The sequence below is a fragment of the Poecilia reticulata genome, chromosome 8 (assembly GCF_904066995.2).
Source record: "Poecilia reticulata chromosome 8, P_reticulata-male-v2, whole genome shotgun sequence".
Classification (NCBI taxonomy): Eukaryota; Metazoa; Chordata; class Actinopteri; order Cyprinodontiformes; family Poeciliidae; genus Poecilia; species Poecilia reticulata.
In genome coordinates this window covers 21005397-21029664 of record NC_088837.1, presented here as the reverse complement: position 1 = coordinate 21029664, position 24268 = coordinate 21005397, and the positions used below count along the sequence as shown (strand labels likewise).

The 24268-nt window shown below is 40.0% G+C and overlaps 1 protein-coding gene across 5 annotated transcripts; it reads right to left on the bottom strand.

Moving 5' to 3' along the window:
* Positions 1-244: 244 nt before the first annotated feature.
* Positions 245-23790, bottom strand: znf652 (zinc finger protein 652). Of its 5 annotated transcripts, none has more exons than XM_081610204.1 (7): positions 23190-23790; positions 18192-18301; positions 16889-18105; positions 13217-13364; positions 12985-13100; positions 8771-8915; positions 245-5868 (listed from the first exon to the last, which is right to left on the bottom strand). In XM_081610204.1, the coding sequence occupies exons 3-7, from the start codon at positions 17909-17911 to the stop codon at positions 5258-5260; spliced, it is 2043 nt and encodes a 680-aa protein (XP_081466330.1). In that variant the 5' UTR covers positions 17912-18105; positions 18192-18301; positions 23190-23790; the 3' UTR covers positions 245-5257. The 5 variants fall into 5 exon arrangements, with proteins under 5 accessions (XP_081466330.1, XP_081466331.1, XP_081466326.1 ...); XM_081610205.1 differs by having other exon boundaries at positions 23533-23790; XM_081610200.1 differs by having other exon boundaries at positions 16889-18301.
* Between the last annotated feature and the right edge of the window lie 478 nt (positions 23791-24268).

Below are 24268 nucleotides of genomic sequence, written 5' to 3'. Positions count from 1 at the left end.
GCCGTCAGCCAACTTCTGCAGCTAACGGCAGTGGTTCACACGGCCTCATCAACTTTTAATAAATGAACGTGGATTTTTTTTTAAGTTCCTTTTGAGCTCAGTTCTAGATCAGATATTTTATTAGGCAGCAATACCTGAAACCCTAAATTAAGTGCCAGTTTTGTCCAATATACTCTTTTCTGTGCAGCAAGGATTTCAAAGGACAGAAAAAAGGGGGGAAAAAAAGGATCCAAAGAAACAAATATCATGGCTACGAGTTTTTACTTTTCAAAGTTAGCAGTCAGTTAAATGTACATTATCAAAAAAAGGCCCAACTTTTTATCACTTATCCTCAATCTCCAGAAAACATACAAAAAGGACAAAACAGGACATTATAAAGCTGCACATTTTGTACCAGATACAATAATAAAATACGCAATGCTACATTAAGTGGTTAAAAATACAAAGGGGAAAGAATATTGATTTTTTGTTTAAAACATCTTTAAAGAATATACAATGTTATTTTTTTAACTACTCAAGGATTTTAGTAGAAAGTGCATTCTATATAACAAAGAAAGGAGGAGGAGAATCATTCTGCAACAGAGAAAACGGACACAACGGGAAAAAATAAAATAAAAATGACGAACGCATTTCCAATAATACATGGAGGGGCGTGTGTGATGGCGCAAAAGCAGCAGGATCATCATTTGTACTTTGAAGGAAAGGTCCACATTGAAGGCTATTTTTCTCAAAATGAAGTTAAGTACATAGATGTGTATATTAGCTATGGTCCCTTGCACACCGTCCACCTCCACCTCAGATTCTCCTCCTTTCCTTGCCAAAAAAAAATAAAAAAAATCCACTCAAAAGTAAATCGCCTCCATCCATTTCCCATACAGTCACAACTGCATTCTGCTCCACAATGCATTGTCACCCCCTCCCCTAACCCCGTTCCCTGCGCATCACCCACGCAGCAGTAAAGTGCAGAGAATAACAAAAGGCTTTAAAAATAAAAAATAAAAGGAACAATACAAGACTGAAAATACCCCTACTGCAAAAATCCTGAATCCCAGCAGTGAGCCTACAGAGATTGAATGATGGCTAATAATATTGCAGCAGTATTTAAGATGCACAGAGATGGCAGGCTAATTGCAGGCCTGGCGCTAAACTACTGAACTTAACCACTTCAGATTACCATCAGAATGACAGGATGGGTTATTTTATTCCTATTGTCCGCCTCCCTCCCCGTTTACTCCTCTAATGACACATTATTGGGACACATTGTAAAAGCAGCTTTGGGTAAGAGACCAAACTGAGACCCATGCATGGAACAATACTCTCTCAATGCACCATCAGTCTGAGGTGGCAAGAACAGGGAAGATTCAGACCAAACACAAAACACCAGACACGCACCTATTGGCCAACGGAAGAACCCCAGTTTCATGACATTTTCTGACCACTGCCTCCTATCCTGACATTTCCTACCATGTGCTGACAGTACATCAGCAGTTGAAACCAGATTTTACATACACAATATAAAAATTGGTTTTTACCCCCTCACCGTTGGACATTAAATCAAACTAAGCTTTTACCATTTTAGATCAGTAGTGATGGATTTCGTTCCTGTGTTTTGAGGTTTTTTTTTACATCAGAAGTTTTACATTAAAATGACTATGCTTTTGAGCTACCCAGGAAAGCAGAGATGTTTATAAAGAGTCTGATTGTTAGATTGTTAATTCCCGACACTGGCGTTAAATGGAGGCTTGCCTGAGGATGTATTTTAAGGCAACCCCTCAAAAACACAGCTTCCTTTTATGACACGACAGAAAATTGAAAGAAATCAGGAAGAGAGTTGTGGAGCGCCACTTGATTCACTTTTCCAAGCTCCCTAAAGGTGTCAAGTTCATCTGTTCAAACAGCTTTATGAAAGTATAAACACCATGAAAATGTTCTGCCATCAAAGTGCTCAGAAGTCGGGTAGCTTCTATACAAGACATGTGAGAATCAACCCAAGATTGTTGTTGAAACAGCTCAGAAACTTATCCATTTGAGCTAAAGGATACTCAGTGAGAAAGAAGTCAAATTTCAAATGTTTTTCGAAACCTGTCTTATTGTTTAATAAAAAAAAATTCTAGCCCCAAAATGATCTTTGAATCATTTTCTGAAAAAAATAAAATAAAATAATAGGGAAGCTTGCTAGCCAAAAACCCACAATCCCAACTGTAAAGTATGAGGGTGGCAGCATTATGTTGTACTTAACAAAATAGATGGCATCTTGAAGAAACATCATTATGTGAAAACACCGAGGCAGCATTTAATGACAGTGGGAATTTAAAGGTTGGATTTAAATAGTTGTTCCAACTGGGTATCGACCGTCAGCATCCAAAACAGCAATTAAGTTGCTTAAGGACGACAAATTGGGAGTTTTGGAGCCACCATTGTAAAGCCGCAATCTCAGGCCCACAGCAAACCAGAGGGAAGAGCTGAAAAGGTGACTGAGTAACAACTTCTGTCGGCACAATTCAGACAATTCCACCAAATACCAAGGAGAATTAAGCAAACATCTAAATTTGAAGAAATAATAAAAGGATCTCAAATAGATCTTTTTCTAGCACTTCTTACATAGAAATCATTTTTGTAATTTTAAATCCGATCTAAAAACAGGAAAAGTTTGTCAGAAGATTAGGAATAAAAATCATCCTTTTATTCAGTGTATGTAAAGATCTGGTGTTAACCGCATGTGACGGCTGTTCATTAGCTTAACAACTACGTAAATAATCTGAGAACATGAAACAAGAATGATCTATAAACCATCATTCTGCTTAGGCGACATTCAACAGGCTTAGACATGCGCTGGTCTTTGTTGACCAAAGTTTGTCAGTACAGAAAGTAAAAAAAAATAAACGTCTAGCCTTTACATTACAACACCACCCCACACCAAACCGTGGAATACAGGCTGAGGAATAATGCATAATATATTGTTAAGAGCTTCAATGAAAAAGGTCCCAGTTGTGTATACTGTGTGTGTGTGCGTGTGTGTGTCAGGCGACCTTTAACATGGTAACCCGTATTGTTTGAACAGCAGCAAAGGGAGGTGGGGATAAAAAATAAAATAGAGGACAAAAGCAGACGGGGCCACATGTCTGGCCCCTCACAGTGGCAGTATTATTCGACAGTCATTCATTTTCTAAAAGCAAACGTTGACCAACAGTCCTGTAAGCTGAGGTGGTTCTACTGGTCACTGTAGGTAAATCGGTGACCGCAGTGTATGCGTGAACGTGTGTGTGTGTGTGTGCCTGGGGCAGATCCTGTTTAATTAAAGTCATCTCGATCACAAAATATCAAGTCAAACATTAATTTCACTGCAAAAAAGCCAGGCTGAAAGGACACACATTTTCCCCCCACACACACTTACACACTAGATTAGGTTATGAAAATTGAATTAGAAAGCAAAATAAGGACTTTTTAAGTAATGGAATGGAAAGCACCATTTTTACGGATATAAATCTGAGACTTTGTCTAGATTCAATTTAATTTACAAAGTAGTTAAAAACTAATCTTTCCCATCTCACTGTAACCTATGGCACTGCATTTTACTCTACTGCTGTTTGCCCCTGACTGACAGCCCTAAAGAAACAGTTCAAACGTTTTGAACTGAGGTTCTGTGAACTTAACAGAAATTGTTGCCTTAGCTGTAGCAGACAGATGTCAACATTGTGAGTTTGCAAAATAGTGAAGAAATAATTAGAGCAAAGGAAAACTAACAGACGAGGAGCTCTAATTTAGACCCAGCTGGCATTGTTTAAAATGTCAAAATTGGACATTTAAATCGAAATGGTCAATTTGTGGCTCTGATTTCACAAATGTGCAGTTTTACACGAGTCCAAGTCTTGGTGTACCTTTCACACCAATGTTTACAGAAAATGAGAGCCTATCTGGTTTCTGCACGTAAATCCAATGCTAATCATCAACAATTATGACATCCACAGAAATCAATTTTGCTTATGAATCAGGAGAACATCTTGTCTACACAAATTTAACTGGAACAATTTCTCATCATATATATCTAAGAGTGCTATGTGGAAGACAATTTCCTTGAGGGAAAATCCCAAAGGGATTAATAAAGTTTCCCATCGATCATCTGAATGATCAACAAGTCATATCAAAACATGCCAACAGATGGCTAGTGTTAGCCAGCCATTTCAGTAAACCCATAACCACTCCTTGTGCATTACTTATCAAATTTAGAAAGTGTTAAGATAATAAACAGTTTTAGGGGGGAAAAAAGTTATTTTGTGAGCTTGTAGAATATTGCTCATCACTGGACGGTTGCATTAGAGTTGCAATATTGACAGATTGTGTTTAACTGATCACAAGTCAGCTCAAAATAACGGACGTTTTTCAGTGAAAAAACACAGAAGTATTCTGAAAGAAACTTTTTCAGTTTCTTTAAAATAGATAAAGTTTGTGGACTCGTCTTCTTAGCAGTTAGCCTAACTGCCAAGAAGCTAAGAATGTTCATGTTTACACAAACTCATTTCAATATGACATCTGTCTACTACACTTAGAACATCTACCTGCAGTTTATATATAGCACAGGACACTGCTATAAAATTCTAAACTGTCCCTTTAACATTGGCCACTGTACAGGAAAAAAAAGGCTCAGGTAGAACCAGTTTCAACATTCATTAAACATTTGTTTGCCCATGAGGTTTCTGCACTACAGCTTGGAGAATAAGTACAATATTGCTATGGGGATGAGCAGCACAGAAAGCTCATGTCCTGACTAATGTATGACCTTAACAAAATACAAAGAAGAGTGAAGTTCAGTGAAGCAGATCTTTGAAGATCCAGGGAGTCTAGGTATTATGGATTTTGAGTTCCATCAGCAGCTTTTATTTGTGATGACAACCAGTTTCCACCCATTAAATGTGGAGAGAGATGTTCACACAGAGTCGTTTTCTGAAGAATAATTCCTAGCGACTGTAAAACCTTTGCCCGGTTGAACAGTTTTTTAAAGTGATGTCTCACTTAACGTGTGCACGGATGGTGCAACAGTTTCAATCCTTAATGTTCATGAGTTTAGATTAATTCTAGTTGAGCCACGTCTACGCAGGAAACCTCCATTGTCTGATGGAACATGTATGCTCCCATTTCATCTCATCCTGCTATCTGCAACAAACTCCTCTCTGCAGACCCGGCTTCCAGTTCCTGCGAATGAGAAACTGAGGCGGAGCTTTAAGAAGACAAACAAGGTGTGGTTTGGTGCTGCACAGGTTCAGTGGTGCTGTGGCGCTCCGGGACCCTTGTCAAGGGGGGCCATGTGGTGCAGGTAGCTGCTGTCTTCATGCCCACAGTGGTTAAGCGGCTCGCTCTTGAAAAGAGCAGGAGGAGGTGGGAGGTGGGCGACAGGAGGGACCACCAGGTGATGGTGGCTGTGAGGATTGGCCTGCTGCGGCGTGTTGGAGAGATGATGATGGGAGGGCGCAGAATGGAGCTGCACATGGGAGAACGTGTGTCCGACGGGGCCCTGCTGTGGAACGGGCACTCCGGTCGGGGCGAGGCCCAGAGAGGCTGAGGTGGTGGCGGGGGTCGCCGCCGAGGGCCCGGGGACGGTGGTGGGAGAGGAAGAGGAGGAGGCCGGTGAGGAGAAGGCGTTGGCGAAGAGGCGGACAGGCACAGAGGAGCCGCTAGTCTGCAGGACCACGGGGCTGGTGACCCGGAAGCACTTCTCCTTGTGAGCTTTGAGCATGTTGGAGAAGCGGAAGCGCTGGCCGCAGACCTCGCAGGGGTACGGCTTCTCGCCCGTGTGCGTGCGCCGGTGGCGCTTCATGTTGGGCCGGCTGGTGAAGCTCTTCCCGCAGATCTCACAAATGAAAGGCTTCTCCCCTGAAAGACAAACAGGATGATTAATCGGAGTCAAATAATTTTAGAGCTGCAACTGACAACTATTTTAGTTATTGATTAATCTATCGACGATTATTGAAACTGCACATTCTTTAGATTTTTAATTTAAGCCTTTAGGTAATAGTAGAAATGCATGAAAAGATGCACACACATTTTTTTTACTGATTTTTAAAAAATAAATAAGAAAATAATTTTATTTCCTAAAGTGCAACAAACCCTTACTTTAGTGTATGCTTGATTATTTGTAGCAAAGGATGCATCTGCAGCTAAAAAATACTTCTAACATCAACATGTGAAAAGCTAAGCACTTTCTGCTTGTTTTTATTTCTTTAAAGAATTTGAACTAGGTGAAGCTATGTTTTTGTACATTTTTGGCTTACTCTGAGAATGCTGTTTTTTCAGCAAGTGGTCTTTTTTGGAGTCTGTTTCCTTCAGTGAACGATTAATCGATTAGTAAACAAGTCTACGATTATTTCAATAATCGATTCATCATCGCGTCAGCCCTAAATCATCTGCTGTCAAATGTGCTGGTAACAAACTTTCAAACAATTGAAGCTTTTCACACAAAGTTTCCTTTTCAACTTCAGCTCTGAGAATGCAAATAAGCCTCCATCTTGAATCGAGGGTCTCTGCCGTCAACCCACCCACTCCCCAGGAAGCTATTACAATTCACACTTCGAGGATGGGAGATGTGAAAGTGAACAACAGCAGTCCCGTTAGAATGCTGCTCTCATTAACCTCCCTCCACGGAGCCACTAAATGTGCCTGTTACCACCCACACAGCCGTCTATTAACAGCCTGCTGAAGGGCTCTCCAAATGCCGGATTCTGGCACGTTCCATGCGAAGCTCCTCCGCGCCAACTGAATATCAAAAGGTGACAGCTGATGCGCCAGCGTTCTGTACCTGTTACGTTTAATCATGGGAATTTACAAAAAAAGAACCGAAGTTTGGTTTATTACAGAGTACGGCTGGGTGTGTCTCCTCCTGGACGAGGCTAAATTGGTCGGTAGCTGCAGGGATACGAGAGGGCAGCGTAATTACACATCACAAATATAACCTTGAGGGCCAACTGAGTGTGGCGTGTCCACCCACGGCTCAGGAAAAACAGCAGATGACGCGCAGGCATCAGTGCTCGGGCTGTTCTTAGAAAATTGGTGAAACATGAAAAAAAACAAAAAAAAACAGAGAAGGATGTACAGCTTCATGTGTCTGGGTAGTCATTACAAGCCACAATATATGTAGAGTTGTTCTTTGATGTAAAACATCCCCTCTCATTGCAACAGCAAAGCAAAGAGGCAACACCCCATTTTGTTCCTTTTTATAGAGAGTTTATGGTGCCTGGCGGGCGGCGAGGAGGGAAGACAAGAGCTTGGAAAACTTTGTAAATAAATCTAGCTGCATTAAGCTTTGCAAAAAGAGAGAGAGAGAGAGAAATAAAAAACTCCACAAATAATCTAAATATTTAAATAAAATAAAAAGCCAACATGAAATAATTGAAAAAACTCCAATTTGACTTTGGTTACGGTTGAAACCCGATATTTACATACGCTGTATAAAAAGAAACCCTCTTCCTCACCGTCGGACAATAAATCAGTTTAAATGCGTCTCGTTTTAGATCAGTCGGAACGTATAATTTAATACTGCTACTTTATATTCATCTGTTCAAGTGATTCTGTACAAATATAAACGCCGTGGGAATGTCTGGTTCCAAAAAAAAGAGAGGGAAATGTTTTGGTGTAAAATGTAGAAGACTGAAGATTTGGTTTGGCTGAGGCTCGTAAGACAAGATGATTATGAAAACAGACTCACTCAGCGAGGAAGAAGCACAAAAAGGCGGATTAAAGTTTGCACAAAGTGCAGACACCATTACAGAGCCCTGACCTCAGCCCTGTAGAAAACCTGTGGGCTGAGCTAAGATGCATGTGAAACCAGTGCCCCTGGTAAACTGGTTCTGTCAGTAGGAATGGGACACAAAAAGCAAAACAAAAAAACTTTTGACCAAAGTTTTCAGTTGTGTGAAAATTTGGTTTAACCTGTATTTACTTCAACAGCATTTAAAAAGCCCCTTTCAGATCATTTTGTTCAGTGATCTTAACATTTTCTTTGCGCATTGCAATCAGCTAAGTGGTCAGCAGCACAGTGAACATGAGACCTCGTTAAAGCAGTGTTTAAGGATTCATATCCGTTGATATTAGATTAATGCTTCTAATGAAAAACAAAGTACTAAAACATTAAATAAAAACAGGACATCTCCAGGAATATTTACCACTGTTGCTCAATGTTTTTGTATGAAATGTTCTCCTGCTTGATGGAGTCAATATGTCCGCTTTGTTTGCTGTAATTGCTGATAATTACAACAAACAAAATGATTCGGTTCTGTTCAGATGTCATTTGCTTACAGAACTGTGAAAACTGTGAAAAAAATTGTCACATTTTTCCTTTATCTGTGTGTAGCAAACAACACCCAGAATGTTTTCTCAATTTTGAATGTGTTGCACTTTTAAGAGATTTTGAGGGATATTTCTGTCTGAGAACATGAGTTCAGAAATGAAATACTATTTGAGTTATTGAGCTGAATTCAGCTTTTAATCTCATCCTAAACTTTGCCACACAGAGGTCATCCCTAGTATATACAACTCTGGGAAGAAAAAAAAAAAGAGAGACCATTGCACTGAACCCATTGTAAACTTCACTTCTCATACATTTCATTAAGAAACATGTCAGTATTTCATAAAATAAAAGAGCAATGTTCATTTTACTCAAACATATACCTATAAAAAGTAAAGTCAGAGAAACTGATCATTTTAAGTGATCTCTTAATTTTTCCAGAGCTGTATGCGTGTGTCTGGCCCCGAGGCGCACAGCGAGAGCCTCAGTTCTCACCTGTGTGTGTTTTCATGTGCTCGTCAAAGTACTGCTTCATGTTGAAGTCTTTGCCACACCACTGGCACATGAACTGCTTGTGTCCGATGTGAATGCTCATATGGGAGCGCAGCTGGTACTTGTACTGGAACCGTTCGTCGCAGTGCTGCAACGGAAAGAGAGGCTTTTTTAGACATGTGCCCACTAGGTCAACGCATGCACACGTTCTCAGAAATCTAAACTGAACCCTTGTCACATGGCTCTGCATTTCACAGTGGGTTTTTTTCCCCCTGTGGTAATGTGCAGCAGAGTTCTGCTTACTTCAGCATATTTAGCTTTCAGTACAAACTAATGTGAGGACAGGTTATCTCTCTTCAAAGAACTCAGTGGGCTCTGATTGGCCTCCTCCAATGGCCTGAGAAGAGACTTCCCACCATCCAACATCAGCTCAGGTGAGAAAATCCAGAAAGAAAAAAAAGCCACGTATGTGCAGGCACTAAAAATAACCCTTGGTTGCAGCACTTGTTGCACACAGTGCATAGTTGCACTGAGGGTTTCTTGGTTCGATTTTTCCCCCAAAGGTTTTATATATATATATATATATATATATATATATATATACTCTGTGCCACCACCTGACTAAATCAATGTTTGTGGTGAGAGAAAAAAATCTAAGAAAGAATGTAAGGCCTACACATTACATAAACCTAATAGGCATGTAATAAAAACCTTAGTGTCTGGGATAGCTTCTAACATCTAATTAGAACAACTCCACCCATGAAAATGTTTTAAAAGTGTGGTACAGTTAAAGGCCTAAGCTGGAAGTAAGGACACCCTGTGGAGCATAAACAACCCTACGAATACTGAGAGGGAAACCGTTTCCAAAGCAACGGCAGAAGTTTGGTCTTTCAGCTGGTCAACCATTATAATGTTTGACATGGTTCAAGTTCAATTCTGAGGAGGCACCGTCTGCTGACTGTTAATGTGTGGAGATGAAAGAAAATATTAAATTAGTCGACCATATGCAGAAAGGCCAGGGTGTCCAAAGTGCGGTCCTGACTGCAGTTTAATATTTGTACAGTTTAATATATTTGGCCCAGCAGCTCAGGTGGTTGATGCAGATGGAAAGTTCATAACGATGAACTGAAATTATCCAATTAGGTGCAAAACAAAGTATTCATCTTTTAATCATTATGTTTTCTCTATAATTTCACCGTTAACAGAATCACAAATATCCAGCAATTTTTACTCAAATGTATTTAACCGATTTATTAAACTTTGCTAAATATAGCAGGTGTGTTTTAAAGAAAAGAAGAAACCAAAGTCCTGTTCTCGTTGGTGAGGAACAAACTTTTTGTTTGCAGGCCACAAAAATGAAAATTCTTCCAACTCCTCCCTCTGAAAGATTTGGAAACTGTACGCATTTATTTTATTACGGTAAACCAACAAAACCCTGTTTATGTTCTGGATTTACAATCACTCGCACATTACTTCCCCACAAAATTAAGGATTTTATTTGTTTCACTAAAATTGCATTTTTATTTAATCGCTGACCAGATAAATTATATACTTTTTTAAAATTATGTTTACAAACTTTTTGGATTGACATTTCCAGCCCATGTCATTAAAAGTTTGGAGACCACAGCATTAGGGATGCGAGCACACATGTTCTAAACTATATTTGAATTTCAAATCATTGCTCTAGTTTCTTAATGTTTTGTGCTCTTTACAATGTGTTTGTTTGCAATAATTCATGCGGTATGCAACTGTGTACCCTAGAACGCAGTATGAAAAATAATAAAAACATTATGCAAAACACTGTTTAAAAATTTCTTCACTCATAATGCCGTATGGATTCTCACCCACTAACTCAGCTTTACTGCCATGAGTAGAAAACGAAATGAGAGCATCACAACGGGAAGAAATCAATTGCTCCCTCTTTGAAAGTTTAAAAGACTTTAGATGGTTAATAAACATTTTGAAAGGTTGAATCTTACTACTAGTGTCTTCGAGATGTAAAAAAGAAAATAAACACAGAATGTGAGAAAATATTGATTGCATTAATCAATTTGGTCGTCAGTCATTTATAGAGATGCTCTTTGTAGTTTATTTCAGAAAACAGCAGAGCGCCATAATGCGCGTGCAGTAAAAACGTATTTGCCCCCTATAGATTTATTTTGTTTTGCTTTTATTACACTTCAATATTTTACATAATCAAATAACTGTTAATGTTAGATAAAATATTATATTTATTAAGGCAAAAAAAGCAATTCAAACAAACGTGACCCTACTTGGAAAGAAGTAAATGTCCCCTAAACCTAACAAGCAGCAACAACTATTGTTTTTTTTTAAATCAGTGATGAAACTTGCATCACTGTGGATGAGTAAATGGCCTTTGCATAACTGCTCTTATTCACCCAAATTAAAGGGTTTTGTTAAATGCCACGTTACAAGTTCGGACTTTTACTAGGCCACTCCAAAATGTCACTTTTCCCCCAGCCAATCAGAGGTGGACTTGGTGGTTCGGTTATGAGGATCGAGGACCTGAAGTGTGCAGGAATTTAAATTAGTGTTCAGAGATATTCCTCCTTTGGCGTTTTATACAACAGAGCAGAATTCATGGGTCAGCAAGAGAGTCCCAGACCATAACACTACCACCACCATGTGTGACTGAAGGCAAACCGTTCTTATTTCTGAAAGGTTGGGTTGTTTATGGCAGAAGGAACAGGATGCAGATGTCGTCTCATCAAACCTTTTGAATCATCACTTTGTCAACTGCAAGACAGGCTCTTTTGGTCAGCAGTGGGTTTTCGCTTTGGGTGCCATAGCAACCCAGCCTTTTTTCTGGAGTTGAAGTCTGGCCTTAATTAAGGCAAATGAGGCCTGCAGGGGTTTTGCGACCTCCTGGATTAGTTGTTAATGCTTTGTTGGAGTAATGTTGGAAAGCTGGCCATTCTTAAGTAGGCTCAGCACCACTTTGTGTTTTCCCCATTTGTGGATAACGGCTCTCAATGGCTGCCTGAGTCCTAAAGCCTTTTGTAACCTGTTTCAGATTGAAACCAGTGCCAGTGACTTTTTTCCCCCCCAACAAAACTCTCTTCATACCGAAGCACGAAGTTTAGCTTCTTTCTACTTCATATTGCATGGAAGTTCTATTTAAGTGATTGATTGATTCTACAAATCAGGCATAAATTGGGTTTCGCTATTGAGAAAGTCAAATAAACTCAGCTTTCCTGAAAATCTAGGAAATCAGAATTAAATCTGATTTGATAAGATTGGGGGGAGAGGAAACAGACTATGTAATGGGAGCAAATACAGTTTCACAGCATGGTGGTATTTTCTGCAAACCAAGACTTTCTTCAGTCTTTAAGGAAAGCTCTCTTCTTATCAAACATTGAGTATTTACCTGTAGGGCTGAGAAAAAGAAATGTTGCACATAATAAAGGGATAGAACTTTTTGAAGTTGAAAAGTTTACTCAGCAAATGCATCATGACGCCATCTGTTGGAATGTCTCTGAAAAGCAGGAGTGTAATTTCTGCTGTGATGAAAAGGATTCGTTAATGTTGCAAGGCGTGACTGTCGCCACAAAAACATCACAGAAAGATCCCAGAGGGCCGCGATTCAGAGACATGATAAAAGGGGAAATGGAGGTAATTGAAAGCCACACAGAGGGCAGCTCGCATTCAGAAGCGCTTTTGCCTGCCGTCATTTGCGCTGCAGAAAGACTTAATCACATACTGCAAACATAACCTGTTCTTTATTACCCTGTCAAAGATAAATTCAGAAACAAATATCTGTTATTTTCTCTGCTTTAAGGTTTCGGACACAAATATTGAGACGTGCTGCTTGTGTTGGAAAACATTTAATAATGTTTCCATGTTATTAATGACACCTTGGTCTAGAATTGCATTTATATCTTCTAATGAGTTTCTGCATCAAGTTGTTGTGTCTCTTATTAAATGCAAACATGCAATAACCTGCTGAGTGTAATTCATGTAACCATAACTACAATAACCTGTTGGACAGATATCTTTATGGTATTCCTATAACTCACCTAATTACAGACTGTGCATTTCCTCATTCTGTATTTCTTGTGAACATAGCACATATGTACTGTACTTTTGGACCCAATTCTCCATTTATAAAGCAGGAATTCCCCTCATGCAACAAAAGTAAATATTAGAGACAATTAAATGCATTTCTGTTTTACGGCAACATTAAAACAGCATCTTACCTCACAGCGGAAAGGTTTCTCCCCAGAGTGCTGCAGAGAGTGAACTTTTAAAGACATGCTGCGTTTAAACGACTTCCCACACGTCTCACAGGTGAAAGGCATGTCCTTAGTGTGAGCTGGAGATGAGAGGAGATAATTAAAGCTACTTTAGGGGTTCCAATAATATTAATAAACATGTTGTCAGAGCTGACTCCTTAAAACATTATGCAAATAACTATAAGGCCCAACTCACCAACCATGTGCTTCCTGACGTGGGCCATTGTGTAGAACTTCTTCTCACAGATTTCACACGAGAACTTCTTCTCTGCATAGCCGTGAACAATCTTAATGTGCTCATGCAGCGACCACAGCTTCTTAAAAGACTTGTTGCAGGAGACGCACTGTGGAAAACCAGAGCAGACATATTTATTAGGATGGAATAAAGAGTTGAGGTTTCTTATCAGCAGGTGCGACTTTCTGGAAGTCCTTCAGCTCCCTCTGCTGGGGGAAAAGTGTAACATCAGGATAAACGTCTGATTAAACTGTGAAATTATTTTTATGAGGCAAGTAATTGCATCAATAAGCAATAATAGATGTCTAACTTGGTGCATAAGAAAATATTGCATCCAAAAGCTAAAAAAATTCCCAATTTGGTTATACAATAACAAATTCATGTATTTGTTCAATTTCAACAGTATTAAATAATCATATTATTTAGTTTTATGTTTTATTCCAAATCCTGTTTTATAAGTGATTTTTTTCCCCCCATTATTTTCTCATTTTTTAAATATGGAATATTATTTTTATATTATTCACATTTCGCCATTGTTTCCATATTCTGTATATATGTAGCCTTTTTTTAATCAATGCATGTTTTATAAAACCATACATTAATGTTTTCCCTGTAATATTTTCTCTCCCCCCTACTATGTTTGTCTATTTACAGGGTTTTTATTTTCTTTGTGTTTTCTTTTGATTTTCCTTCTGACTGAAACGTAAATGGTAAAAAGACGGTGAGAGGAGGGGGACTGACTGCAGGACACAAGATTTGAAACTGGGTCATTTCACTACATTTTATGTGTGGTAGAGAAAATAAATTCCAACTTCTGCACTAAACTCCCTTTTAAAACTTAACAGCACTGAATAATCAATGCACCCGAGAAAAAGCCCTGTTTTGAATGGCTCAAAAGTAAAAAAATAAAACTTTATGACATTCATGTTAATTATGACATGTAAACATCTACAACTAATTTATTCAAAAATGTTACTTAGCCATAAAACAAAGCTGCTTCTCTAAAGGCAGCCATCTTTCAGGCTGCAAAGCTTAGCACAGAAACACAAACTTAAACCACAACATGCAACAGAAATGTCAAAAAAAGCTGATTAAAGTCTAATCAAAATTACAGACTTCCTCAATTAATCTGAGGAGCTCTTAGAATCCTTAATGTTATGCTGGCTTGAAAAGGGAGTTTTTTCCTCCTCCTATAAAAAGGTGAGTTTTTCTTTTCTTCAATTAAACTGCTACGGTTCAATGAAAACAGTTGCGTGCGACACATGATTTCCTCTCAGGCTTGACGCTATTTAGCTCCTTTTGAGCTCTGAAACTCCACTCACATGCACTTATGCAACACAGAAATGAGTTTATGAAACCTTTCCATTGAAAACGCACTAAAAATACACAAACTAAAAAGTGTTTAAAACTAATTTGATGTATTTTGGTAACATTAACAGAAACTATGCAGGTAGAAAGAACCTAAACTTCAGAGATTTAAAGCTGCAGACTTTTCTAGGGCGGTGTATGTTTCGGCCAAATGAGAAAAATCTTAAATATAACCGTTTTCTGCTTTAGAGGGAACTGACAGCAGTTTAATGAATGGTGCTTTTAAAGATAACTTTACATCCTCACAACGTGGCATTGTTAGTAGAAATCTGAGCAGCTGCTCAGATACCCTGTCATCCAAAATAACCTGAGAATGCAAATCAAAGTCAGCAAAAATTGGGCGAATTCAAGCGATCAAAACAGCTGCGAGTCCCTCAGGAATTCAAAAGCTGAACCTCCCCATTCAGTGTCAGGAAACTAAAGCCACAACAGAACAGCAGATAAGGATACAGGCTTACAGGAGGTGTGCTGCAAATCTGCAAGCATGCGTTTTAAAACTATATCTGGACTCCGAGAGCACAAGATAACTGAAAGGTCTGCTATGGTAAACCTACCAATGCATGTATAAATGTTTAATGCAGATGGGTCAAATTCACATCAGGCATTGGAAAAAGCCTTCAGCTTTTGCACCTGTGCATACTGAATGTTCTATAAAAATCTGAAACCAACTACAAAATCTTCAGTCAAAAAAAAACAACAACAAAAAACCTGATGCTCCCGCTAACAGACTGGTTTCGGCAGATTGTTGTTTGATGACTGGAAGACCGAGGATCATAAACTACAGGATTTGTCAAACACCTAAAGCCAACTGAACGCACTGAACTCTTTGTACAAACTGACGAGGGGGGACAGTTTTGCCAGAGGGAGTCATTTGGCTCAAAGGAGCTTCAAAACCCACAAACAGAATTTATCAGCAAATAAAACAGCAACACTCATTTTGCCACAAAATTACTAACTTCTCAATGAGTAATTGTCAAGATTGTAATGCAGAAATACTACCAAAGACATATCAATGACGCCAAACAAGCAAGGAAACAAATCTTGTTCTTCTTTCAAATATTCTCCAAGAGCGTTTGGATTAAAGTAAGAGCAGATAATGTTCATGAAGCCTCTTGGTCACGCTTTTAAATGGATTTATCTGGGAATGAAAAAGATAAAGTTGAGATTGATGTCAAACTGCCTTCCAATAAGTCCCGTTTGTGAGATTAAAAGCACCTTTTGAAAAGAACCTTTAGACGGGTTTTAAATATACTTTTCATTAAACCACATTTCTGAATAAAAAATGTTTATTGATCTAATGTAATATTCTAGCCCTAAATGTTGTGTTTTTGTTAGTTAGAAAAACCAGCATAATTAAAAGAAAGTCTTGAAAACACCAGTTTGTGTGTTATTAATCTGCGTAACGTTTTAGTTTCCTGGTATTCCTCCAGACAGAACAGACCAATTCTTCTCAATCCAGTGTAAGAGATGCCAACATTTATTTCAGGTTCATTATTTTACTCCTCTTGATCATTCCAGAATCTGTATGAACTTGAAGCCTGACCCATTTGCCAACTATAATATAGTCTACTACTCTTATTACATCAGTCAACCAAAACAGCAAGCATTCGTTTTTCAGGTCAAGAAATTCTAAACTACAAGAGAGAATTATGAAAGCATAACTGTCTGACTGCAGCTGAGATTGGGTCAGTTCCTCTTACACTTGCCTCAACAGATTTTGGTGCCCAGATCTTGCCCAACGTCTTGGGTAAAATGTTCTTCAGCAGTGGTTTAACAACAGATGACAGGTGTAGCCCATTGCTCTGATCCATCTGTGTTGTAATTCATAAATCTCCCTCAAACTCTTGAATGGGTTCTGCTTCACAATTCACCAGGCTGAAGTTTCACCTGGTCTATTTTCACAACCACACTTTGATTTCCTTCCACTGAGCTTTCCATTATTATTCTAAAATACAGCAATTTGTGAACAGCCACATTCATTTACACTGAACCTTTGCGGCTTAACCTCCTTATGAAGAATGTTAATGACCATCAGCTGGACAGCAGCATGATTTCAATAGTCACAACTTATCATTTGTATTATTAAAATACATTTGTATTGTTCTTATGTCTTGTTACATCACTGAATATTGGGTTAATATTATTGACTGGGAAACACCTGCATCTGATTAACCGTGATTCGTTATTGGTTCAAACATCAGACCTGCACCACTTCAATCTTTAATTGCACGTTGAATGAAAACTAATGAATGAAGTCAGATTTACCTGGATGTTCTTCTCGCAGTCAGTCTGCTGATGCAGTGCCAACTCGCTCTCCAGGACGAACTTCTTGCCGCATTTATCGCAGATCTGCATCCGCCTGTGTGTGACGTTCATGTGCTTCTCCAGGTACCAGCGGGTGTTGAACACCCGGGGACACTTCTCACACGCCAGCATCTCCTTCTCCTCCTCCATCTCCGCCTTCTCGCCCGTCCTCTCTGTACCTGCGGAGGACGGGGCTGACCTCCCCGACCTGCGCTTGCTTTTTGGAGGCTCCATGCGCCTCCGCCGCCCCCTGGTGGTCATTCCAGCCGTGGCGGCGCTCAGAGCCGTTCGGAGGCTTTTCCTCTTTGGCGGACTGGCTGACGAAGAACTTTGTCTGGTTCTTCTCGACCGCGCCGTTTGACTCTCCATTGCTTCGTCCTCTTCGTCTTCCTCTTCTTCCTCATCATGACTCTCCTCCTCTTCATCCTCCTCTTCTTCTTCCTCCTCATCATCCTCATCCTCATCACTTCCTCCTCTTTCCGAGTCGTCTGCTGCGGTTCCAGTTTTGTTGTCGCCCTTGGATACGTGAAGCGTCTGGTTGTTCAGATTCACCTCGACGATGATCTGCTCACGTTTGTAGCCCTCTTCACCCTCTTCCTCCTCATCCTCTTCTTCCTCATCATCTTCATCCACCTCAGTGTCATCAGAGGATTCCTGGTTTCCCGTTTCGGACTCCTGCGACCCCGCCTCCTGCGCTCCCTCTCGGAAGTACTGCTGATGCTGCTGTGAAGTCACATGCTGAGGCGGCACCTGACCCATGTTCTGATCCGTCCCGGCCGTCTTGGAGGACATCTTGTTGTCTACCAACACAGAATAAGGCTTTCCACTCACCTCCCTCCTGTGAACCTTTCCCGTCAGGTCCAAATCCGGGTTATTAGAGTGATAATAGTTCTGGGACACGGGCGTCCTACGTGCCTCCTCCTGTGACATCCCGCCCAGGCTGGGGATGGAAACCTCCTCCTTTAGGCTCTGGCAGGATTTCATGAAGAAGTGATGACGGGGCTGGATCAGGTGTGAGTACAAGGCAATGTAAAAGAGAAAAGACTATGTTGCAAAAAGAAGACTAGCCTAGCCTGCAAGGAGGGGCAGGGGGCCAATCCCCCACCCTCCTGCTGAGGAGATAGGAAGGAGGGGACGAGGTGAGAGACGATCAACCTGATTCAAAGAGAGCATCCATTCTGTCCGGAGAAGGACAACCAGTTGGTAAGACATTAAAACTGTCCCAAAGTTTGTTCCATATAGCTGGGAAACAAAATCTGATTACAAAATCTCAGCGTCAGTTCTTCAAGGTCTGTCGGGTCCAGAACAAGCGAAGGTGAGCTGGAGACCGCTCACCTGTCAGCACCTCCACGTCTCGCTCGAAGCGCCATTTAACTGCAAGACAGAGAAAAAGAAGAAACAAAGAGGCTTACAGATGAGATTAAAGACAACGTTCTTCCGCTCGCTTTGAGAAAACGGTGAGATTGCGACCTGAAACTGCAGGCATGTCGAGCTTGAAGCAGCGAGTGTCACATTTACCCACAGACGTTTGTCTTAGTGCCGAGTGTGGGAGCTGAAACCACAGGTTTCACGAATGACTGCGAGTAAAATTCAATTTCAAAACTGTGCAGCCCGAATGTCTCCCTCGACCACAACTGAAAGATCTCATCAATTTTAACGTTCAGACGCATTTCTAAAGTGACACGCAACTAGAGAACTCGCTTAACGGAAAACATAAACTTTACCCCAAATGTACAATGAAAACCTTTCAAACTTTTAAACAAGGTCAAAAACCACAGAGCGCACTCCTGTAGCAGTAGTAAAGCAGAAAACCTCGAAACAAACCGAAGCGGAGCATGCAAAAGCAAGAATGCAGCCACTGTACTTTAGCTTGTATCTGAAGTTGGACTGCAATCGATAAAAATCAATTCACAACAATCTAAATGCCTCACCTGAAACGGCAAGAAACGCTGAACAACGTCAAGGTGTGCCTTTGTCTTGAGCAGCACATGTAAACGCAGCTCCCATTGACTGCTAGAAAGCGTAGTGTAACCACAGCTCTGGAGCTTCTATTGCAAACGCAACCACAGGAAATTGTATGTCAACCTGTCAGTGAAACTTATCTGCTTCACTTGTAACCTAAAGTGTGATTATCTTGTTTATAAACAAGTCACACACTGAAAAAGACGTATATGTTTGTTTTAGTCTGGACTTTGAATCATTGATGTGCTAAAAGTTGGAAGGTTGGCACATCCATAGTGAGGCGTCTCCGGGTTGACAGTTGGGTGACCTCAAAAAGCCTTTACCAGTAATTCTGAGCATGCATCGAGGCGGTTTTTTTTTGCTAGAAAACCTCCTATAGCACTATACACACACACACACACAAATCAGCATTTCCTTTCTTGGAGACAGCAAATATCACCTCCATCTTGACAAACATCTTGCACTTATGCACTCTTGGCTTAAAATAAACACCCAACTGGCTACAGAAGAAAGACAATGAAGTAATGCTGCCATATATACCATATATATGCACATATTATGTGATTTTAAATCAGATTTGGAAATCACAGTTTGTAAAATGCCACAAAATGAAGCCTGGTTGTGCAACAGTGAATTTGTTGCCAAGAACTTAAACCAGACATTACAAACCCAGTTATTTTCCATTTAGTTTTCTCGTCTTTGACCTGTTTTTGTCAGGCTGTCTTTTATTTTGGTAGTGTTTTGTAGATTGCTAGTGAAGTAGTAAACTGATTCGATGACTAACTTTTTGTGGATGCTATAATCCAATTACATAATGACAATTACAATACTGTGAAAAAAGCATTTGCACCCTTGCACATTTCTTTGTTATCACACGTTTAGCATTGAAATAATATTGAAAAACTGGGAAAAAAATACTAGAAAACTGTTTTGAATTATGATTTTATTAATGAAGTGAAAATGCCATCCAATCTAACCTGGCCCCATACAAAAATCAATCTAATTGCCAACAAAACCTAGTAAGTGTTTGTTATACCTAAAAATCAGTCTTGTACATCTCTGTGGGGGAATTTTGGCACACTGTTTATTGCAGGATTGTTTTTATTCAGCCATTTTGAATCGTTTTCAAGCATTACAGCTGGATTTGACCAATTCACTCTGAAAAACTTTTGTTCTTTGATCTAATCAGAGGTGATCTCGCTAGAATCCTAGGGATCATTGCCCTGCTCCATAAGCTTCCCAGACAGATTGTCCTTCAGGATTTTCTTCTGCCGAGCAGAATTCATGGATCCAAATGAAGGAAGTCATCCAGGTCCTGAAGCAGCAAAGCAGCCTCAGATCTTCACATGGCAACACTGTGTCAACGTGATGTTGTTCTTCTGAAATGCTCTGTTTGTTTTACGGCAAATGTAACGGGTTGTACTTCTTCCAAAATGTTCCTCTTTTGACCGCAGAAGATTTACTCAAAAGGTCTGGGGGAGCATCAAGATATGTCACAAAATATAAAATAGACCTTTTTATTATTTTACAGTTTTTTTTTCTTCTTTGAACTCTTCACTGGATGGCATTTTCCCCCTAGGTTTTTTCTTATTTACAAATCAAGAACTCTGATCTTAATTGAGGGAAATAAAGTCTGCAGTACTTCAGTGTGTTACGCTAGTTTCGTCTGTTACCTCCTGGATGAATTGATAAGTTAGTTTCCTGTGTGCTCTGTGGTTTTTGGCCTCACCGACTCTCACCAAGTCTTCATTTCTAACCCTGTATTTGTGAATTATAAAACTGACTTCTGCCATTCTGCTGGAAAAAACTCACCTAATGATTGAAGAGAGTGAGTTTCCTTGGTGTAAGGAGACATATTAATACATATTAATATTTAATATATTCATATTAAATAAAAACGGTCTGACATTCGAGCCTTGAGGAACCTACCTAATGTTCACTCATATTTATTATCGCCAAATTATAAAAAGCATCGTCAATTTACCAATTATGTGTCCATTAAATTGAAAAAAAAAATCTATACTATTTTCCAGTGTAGTCACAACATTTAATTTATTTGGTTGTAATTCAGACAAAAAAAAGACGTTTCTGACCTAAGGAAATGCCATCCTAATCAAATATACATGTTAATTTACCAACATTTATTACAAACTTTGTTTCCCTCGACACTCATTCTGCACTTAATTAGTAATACTTAGATGCAGTAAAATTTCCCTTGCTTTGTTTTTCTACTTGAATCTTACCAAATAATTAAAACATATATGATGAGAAATAGCAGAGGACATAAACTGCTAGAAAAAGTAACTACCTAAACCAGTTCAGCCAAACTTTGCAATTACGAACGTGAGCAACGCAGGAGCATACGACAACACCTGCCTTCCTGTGCATGCCGACGCTGATCCCCTCTGAGAATCGGACTGCAGTTCTCAGAGCATTAAAACCGCAGCGGGGAGGGGAGCTCAGCACTGACAGAGCAACTCGCCTCACATGGTCGTCCCAGGCACACAGCCGAGCAGATTATCCCGTGTCTACATGACAGAGAAGCATAAACTGCATGCAAAACTGCAGCCTGACATGCTTGACTTAAAAGTCGAATCAGGTGGTTTCCTTCTCCATCAAGCGTATGCGGTTCGAAACGATAAACCAAACTTATTTGGTTTGGTACTAACTGCACAAAACTGGTGAAAACCCCAAAACAATAATCAAATGAATTTTGAAGCGCAAACAAACAAGCAGTAAACTTCTGAGAGGCTGCATAAAAGGCTTCCACTCAGTAATGATGAGTCATTTCTGAGTTTCACTCGCTGTGAAATATGGAAGTCCTTTGATGTGGGAATCATGTAGCATATAGAGCTCAATATTAACTGTGATTAGGTTACACAACCTGTCAGATCTGAAGATGATCTTACCTTTGCAAATGACAAGTATAATGATAAGTGTCCCCCCCACCCCCAACTTAGACAATTTTGAAAACAAGTTTATTGGCAGGAAGGACAATCAAGCACATTGGTATGCATCTCTGACAGTTTTACTCATCCAAAGCACAGAGGAAGTGAAGTTTCTTTCTCTCTAAAAAGTACAACTAAAGATTTTCCTCGATCAGCCATTGGGAGGCATTCTGAGAACCAAACTGAAAACTTTTATTGCACATAGGTAAAGCCACAAAACCAGTCATGTACCGGATAGATGCTACTGTGGCTAAAGATCTATATGACACAGGATGGGAGTGTTACTGCAAAGCAACTGTACCAAACAAACAACGGTGCACATACTGAAAAGTGCTTAGCCAAAATGTCTGTGACACAGATGAGATCTCTGCAGTTCAAATATGCCACTCTTTACAATGCAAAGCTGCTGAAATCCATGCACCCTCTCAAGTCTAGACTTTAATGAGCTTTCTCCTCTTGCAGCTTGTAAAGGTTCACATTCCTCACGCTGTCCAAACTCATAAGACCTTAACCAGCTCACTGTGCAGTGCACTGCAGGGATGCTTCATGCCTCTGTAGGTATGTGGCCATCAAACCCCAGAATCGGGTCATGGAGCAATGCTCTGATTTCGCAGTCTACTTCAAATCTTTTGGTTGAACTTAATGAAAAGTAGAAGGGGGAAACAAATCTCAGCTTTTGCTGCACAGACTGAGACATTTCCAAATTTGACAGAAACCAGGATGTCAACTATGATCCCCAGTTAACTAATAAAATTGAATATGTATGCATTTTTTAAGAAGATGAAAACTATGACGGCACAAAGGGTTAAAACCTAAAAGGCAACACCGCTCAGCGAATAGCAGAAACCCTGTACAGGCCTGGGCAACTTATGCTACTTAGCCCGCTAGCTAAAGTCTACAGTTACTAACCTTACCTGCACATGACAAGCTAACTTTGCTACATTAGTTGAAGATGCTCCCATTAGGTAAATGTATCTGCAGAATAATCTCAAAACCTTCAGTTTTATCTCACGTTTTGCTTACATGCACTACCCCAAAACAAACACACGCACTTTCACTTTTTTTTTAACCCCAAACCGCCCAGAATGTTGCTAGTTAGCTTAAAAGCTAGCATCAACGTTAAAGTTTTTAGCATAAACGTTACACTTCATGTCTGTGCTGCATATTGAAGATAATAAATGGCAGCTATCGGGCCCGTGTCAAGCTAAAGCCAATGTCACGCTTTGTTTTCACAGTATCTCCCTCTCGTTGTAAGCTGGAGTCCTAACAAAAAAAAAAAACAAAAAAAAAGCTGTGGCAAACCCACTCCACTCGACACTGTCACAAAGTCAGTGTTCACAGACAGTTTTTACCGTAGCTTCGGCCACCGGCTTCCGGAGACCCGTGTGCGCTTCCCCCGGCAGCTGTCCTGGATGTCAGTCCTGTAGGTGCTGAAAATCCACTAAAACAGCGACATTTTGCGGTCGCTTCGCTGGCTTACCTCCGTCTAAAGAGAGCGAGAGCGACCTCCTTCTTGCGTTCGTGCAATCAGAGCTGCACAGATTCAGCAGGGTTGCTTGCCCTCCCTCTATCTATCTATGTACATTCGCGGATGTACACACAGAACGGGTAATGCCAGCTTCTGTTATGCGTGCAAAAAAAAAAAGGCGGGAGGATATTTTTTATTAATGTACGTTACACCGGTTGCGGGGATACCTGCGCACCGGAGTCCTCAGCCCCGCTACGTGGCCCCGGCAAAGCTCTTAGCTCACGGCGCCGCCGTCCTCCCGCGCTCATCCCAGGCATTCAGGCCGCTGTCTGGGCGCAGGCGCGCCGCTCGGTGTCTGGATTCTTTTGGTCTTCCCTGGAAGCTAGGCACTGTTCAGGGCGCGCACACAATGGGAGAAATCATACAGGAATCTGTATTCTCCCCCTGGTTCTAAAATTGTGCTATTTTACTCATTTTACCTGATCTGCTCCGTGGGAGTTTATTTCAATAACACTGTTCATACACAATTTAATTATCTCAAGGTTCCTTGCAGGAAAACTAAGGAACAAATGTAAAGAAATACATTTCTTTAAATCTAAGCGCAAAAGAAATAAACATTCAAAATTATTTTCTCTATTTTATTTATCTTTATAGAACTGCAGTGGCAATTTCAGCACTCATTTAAAAGTTTTTTTTTCTTTATAGGTACTGAAAAAAAGTGTTTCAAGGATAAAGCCATGAGAGCCCTTCACATGTAATATTTGGTTATTCAGATGTATAAAACAAAATAGTTTAGGCTAATTAATATCTGGACCAATCTAAAAAAATATACCCCATAAATATGTTATGATTAGCAGTGTCACCGGCTAATTTATTAATACCAAGGGGATACATTAGAAAAAAAAAATTCCACCAGTTCAAAGGTCATGAAGCTTGAAATAATCTAACCTGCTGTTCTGGAAT

Bases quoted from the DNA above. Each gene is read 5' to 3' on its own strand.
- znf652 (XM_081610200.1), bottom strand. From the start codon at position 17,911: ATGAAATCCTGCCAGAGCCTAAAGGAGGAGGTTTCCATCCCCAGCCTG. The intron at 13,101-13,216 runs GTGAGTTGGGCC...TCTCATCTCCAG, and splicing joins CGTCAGGAAGCACATGGTTG to CTCACACTAAGGACATGCCT. The intron at 8,916-12,984 runs GTAAGATGCTGT...TTTCCGTTGCAG, and splicing joins AGAAACCTTTCCGCTGTGAG to CACTGCGACGAACGGTTCCA.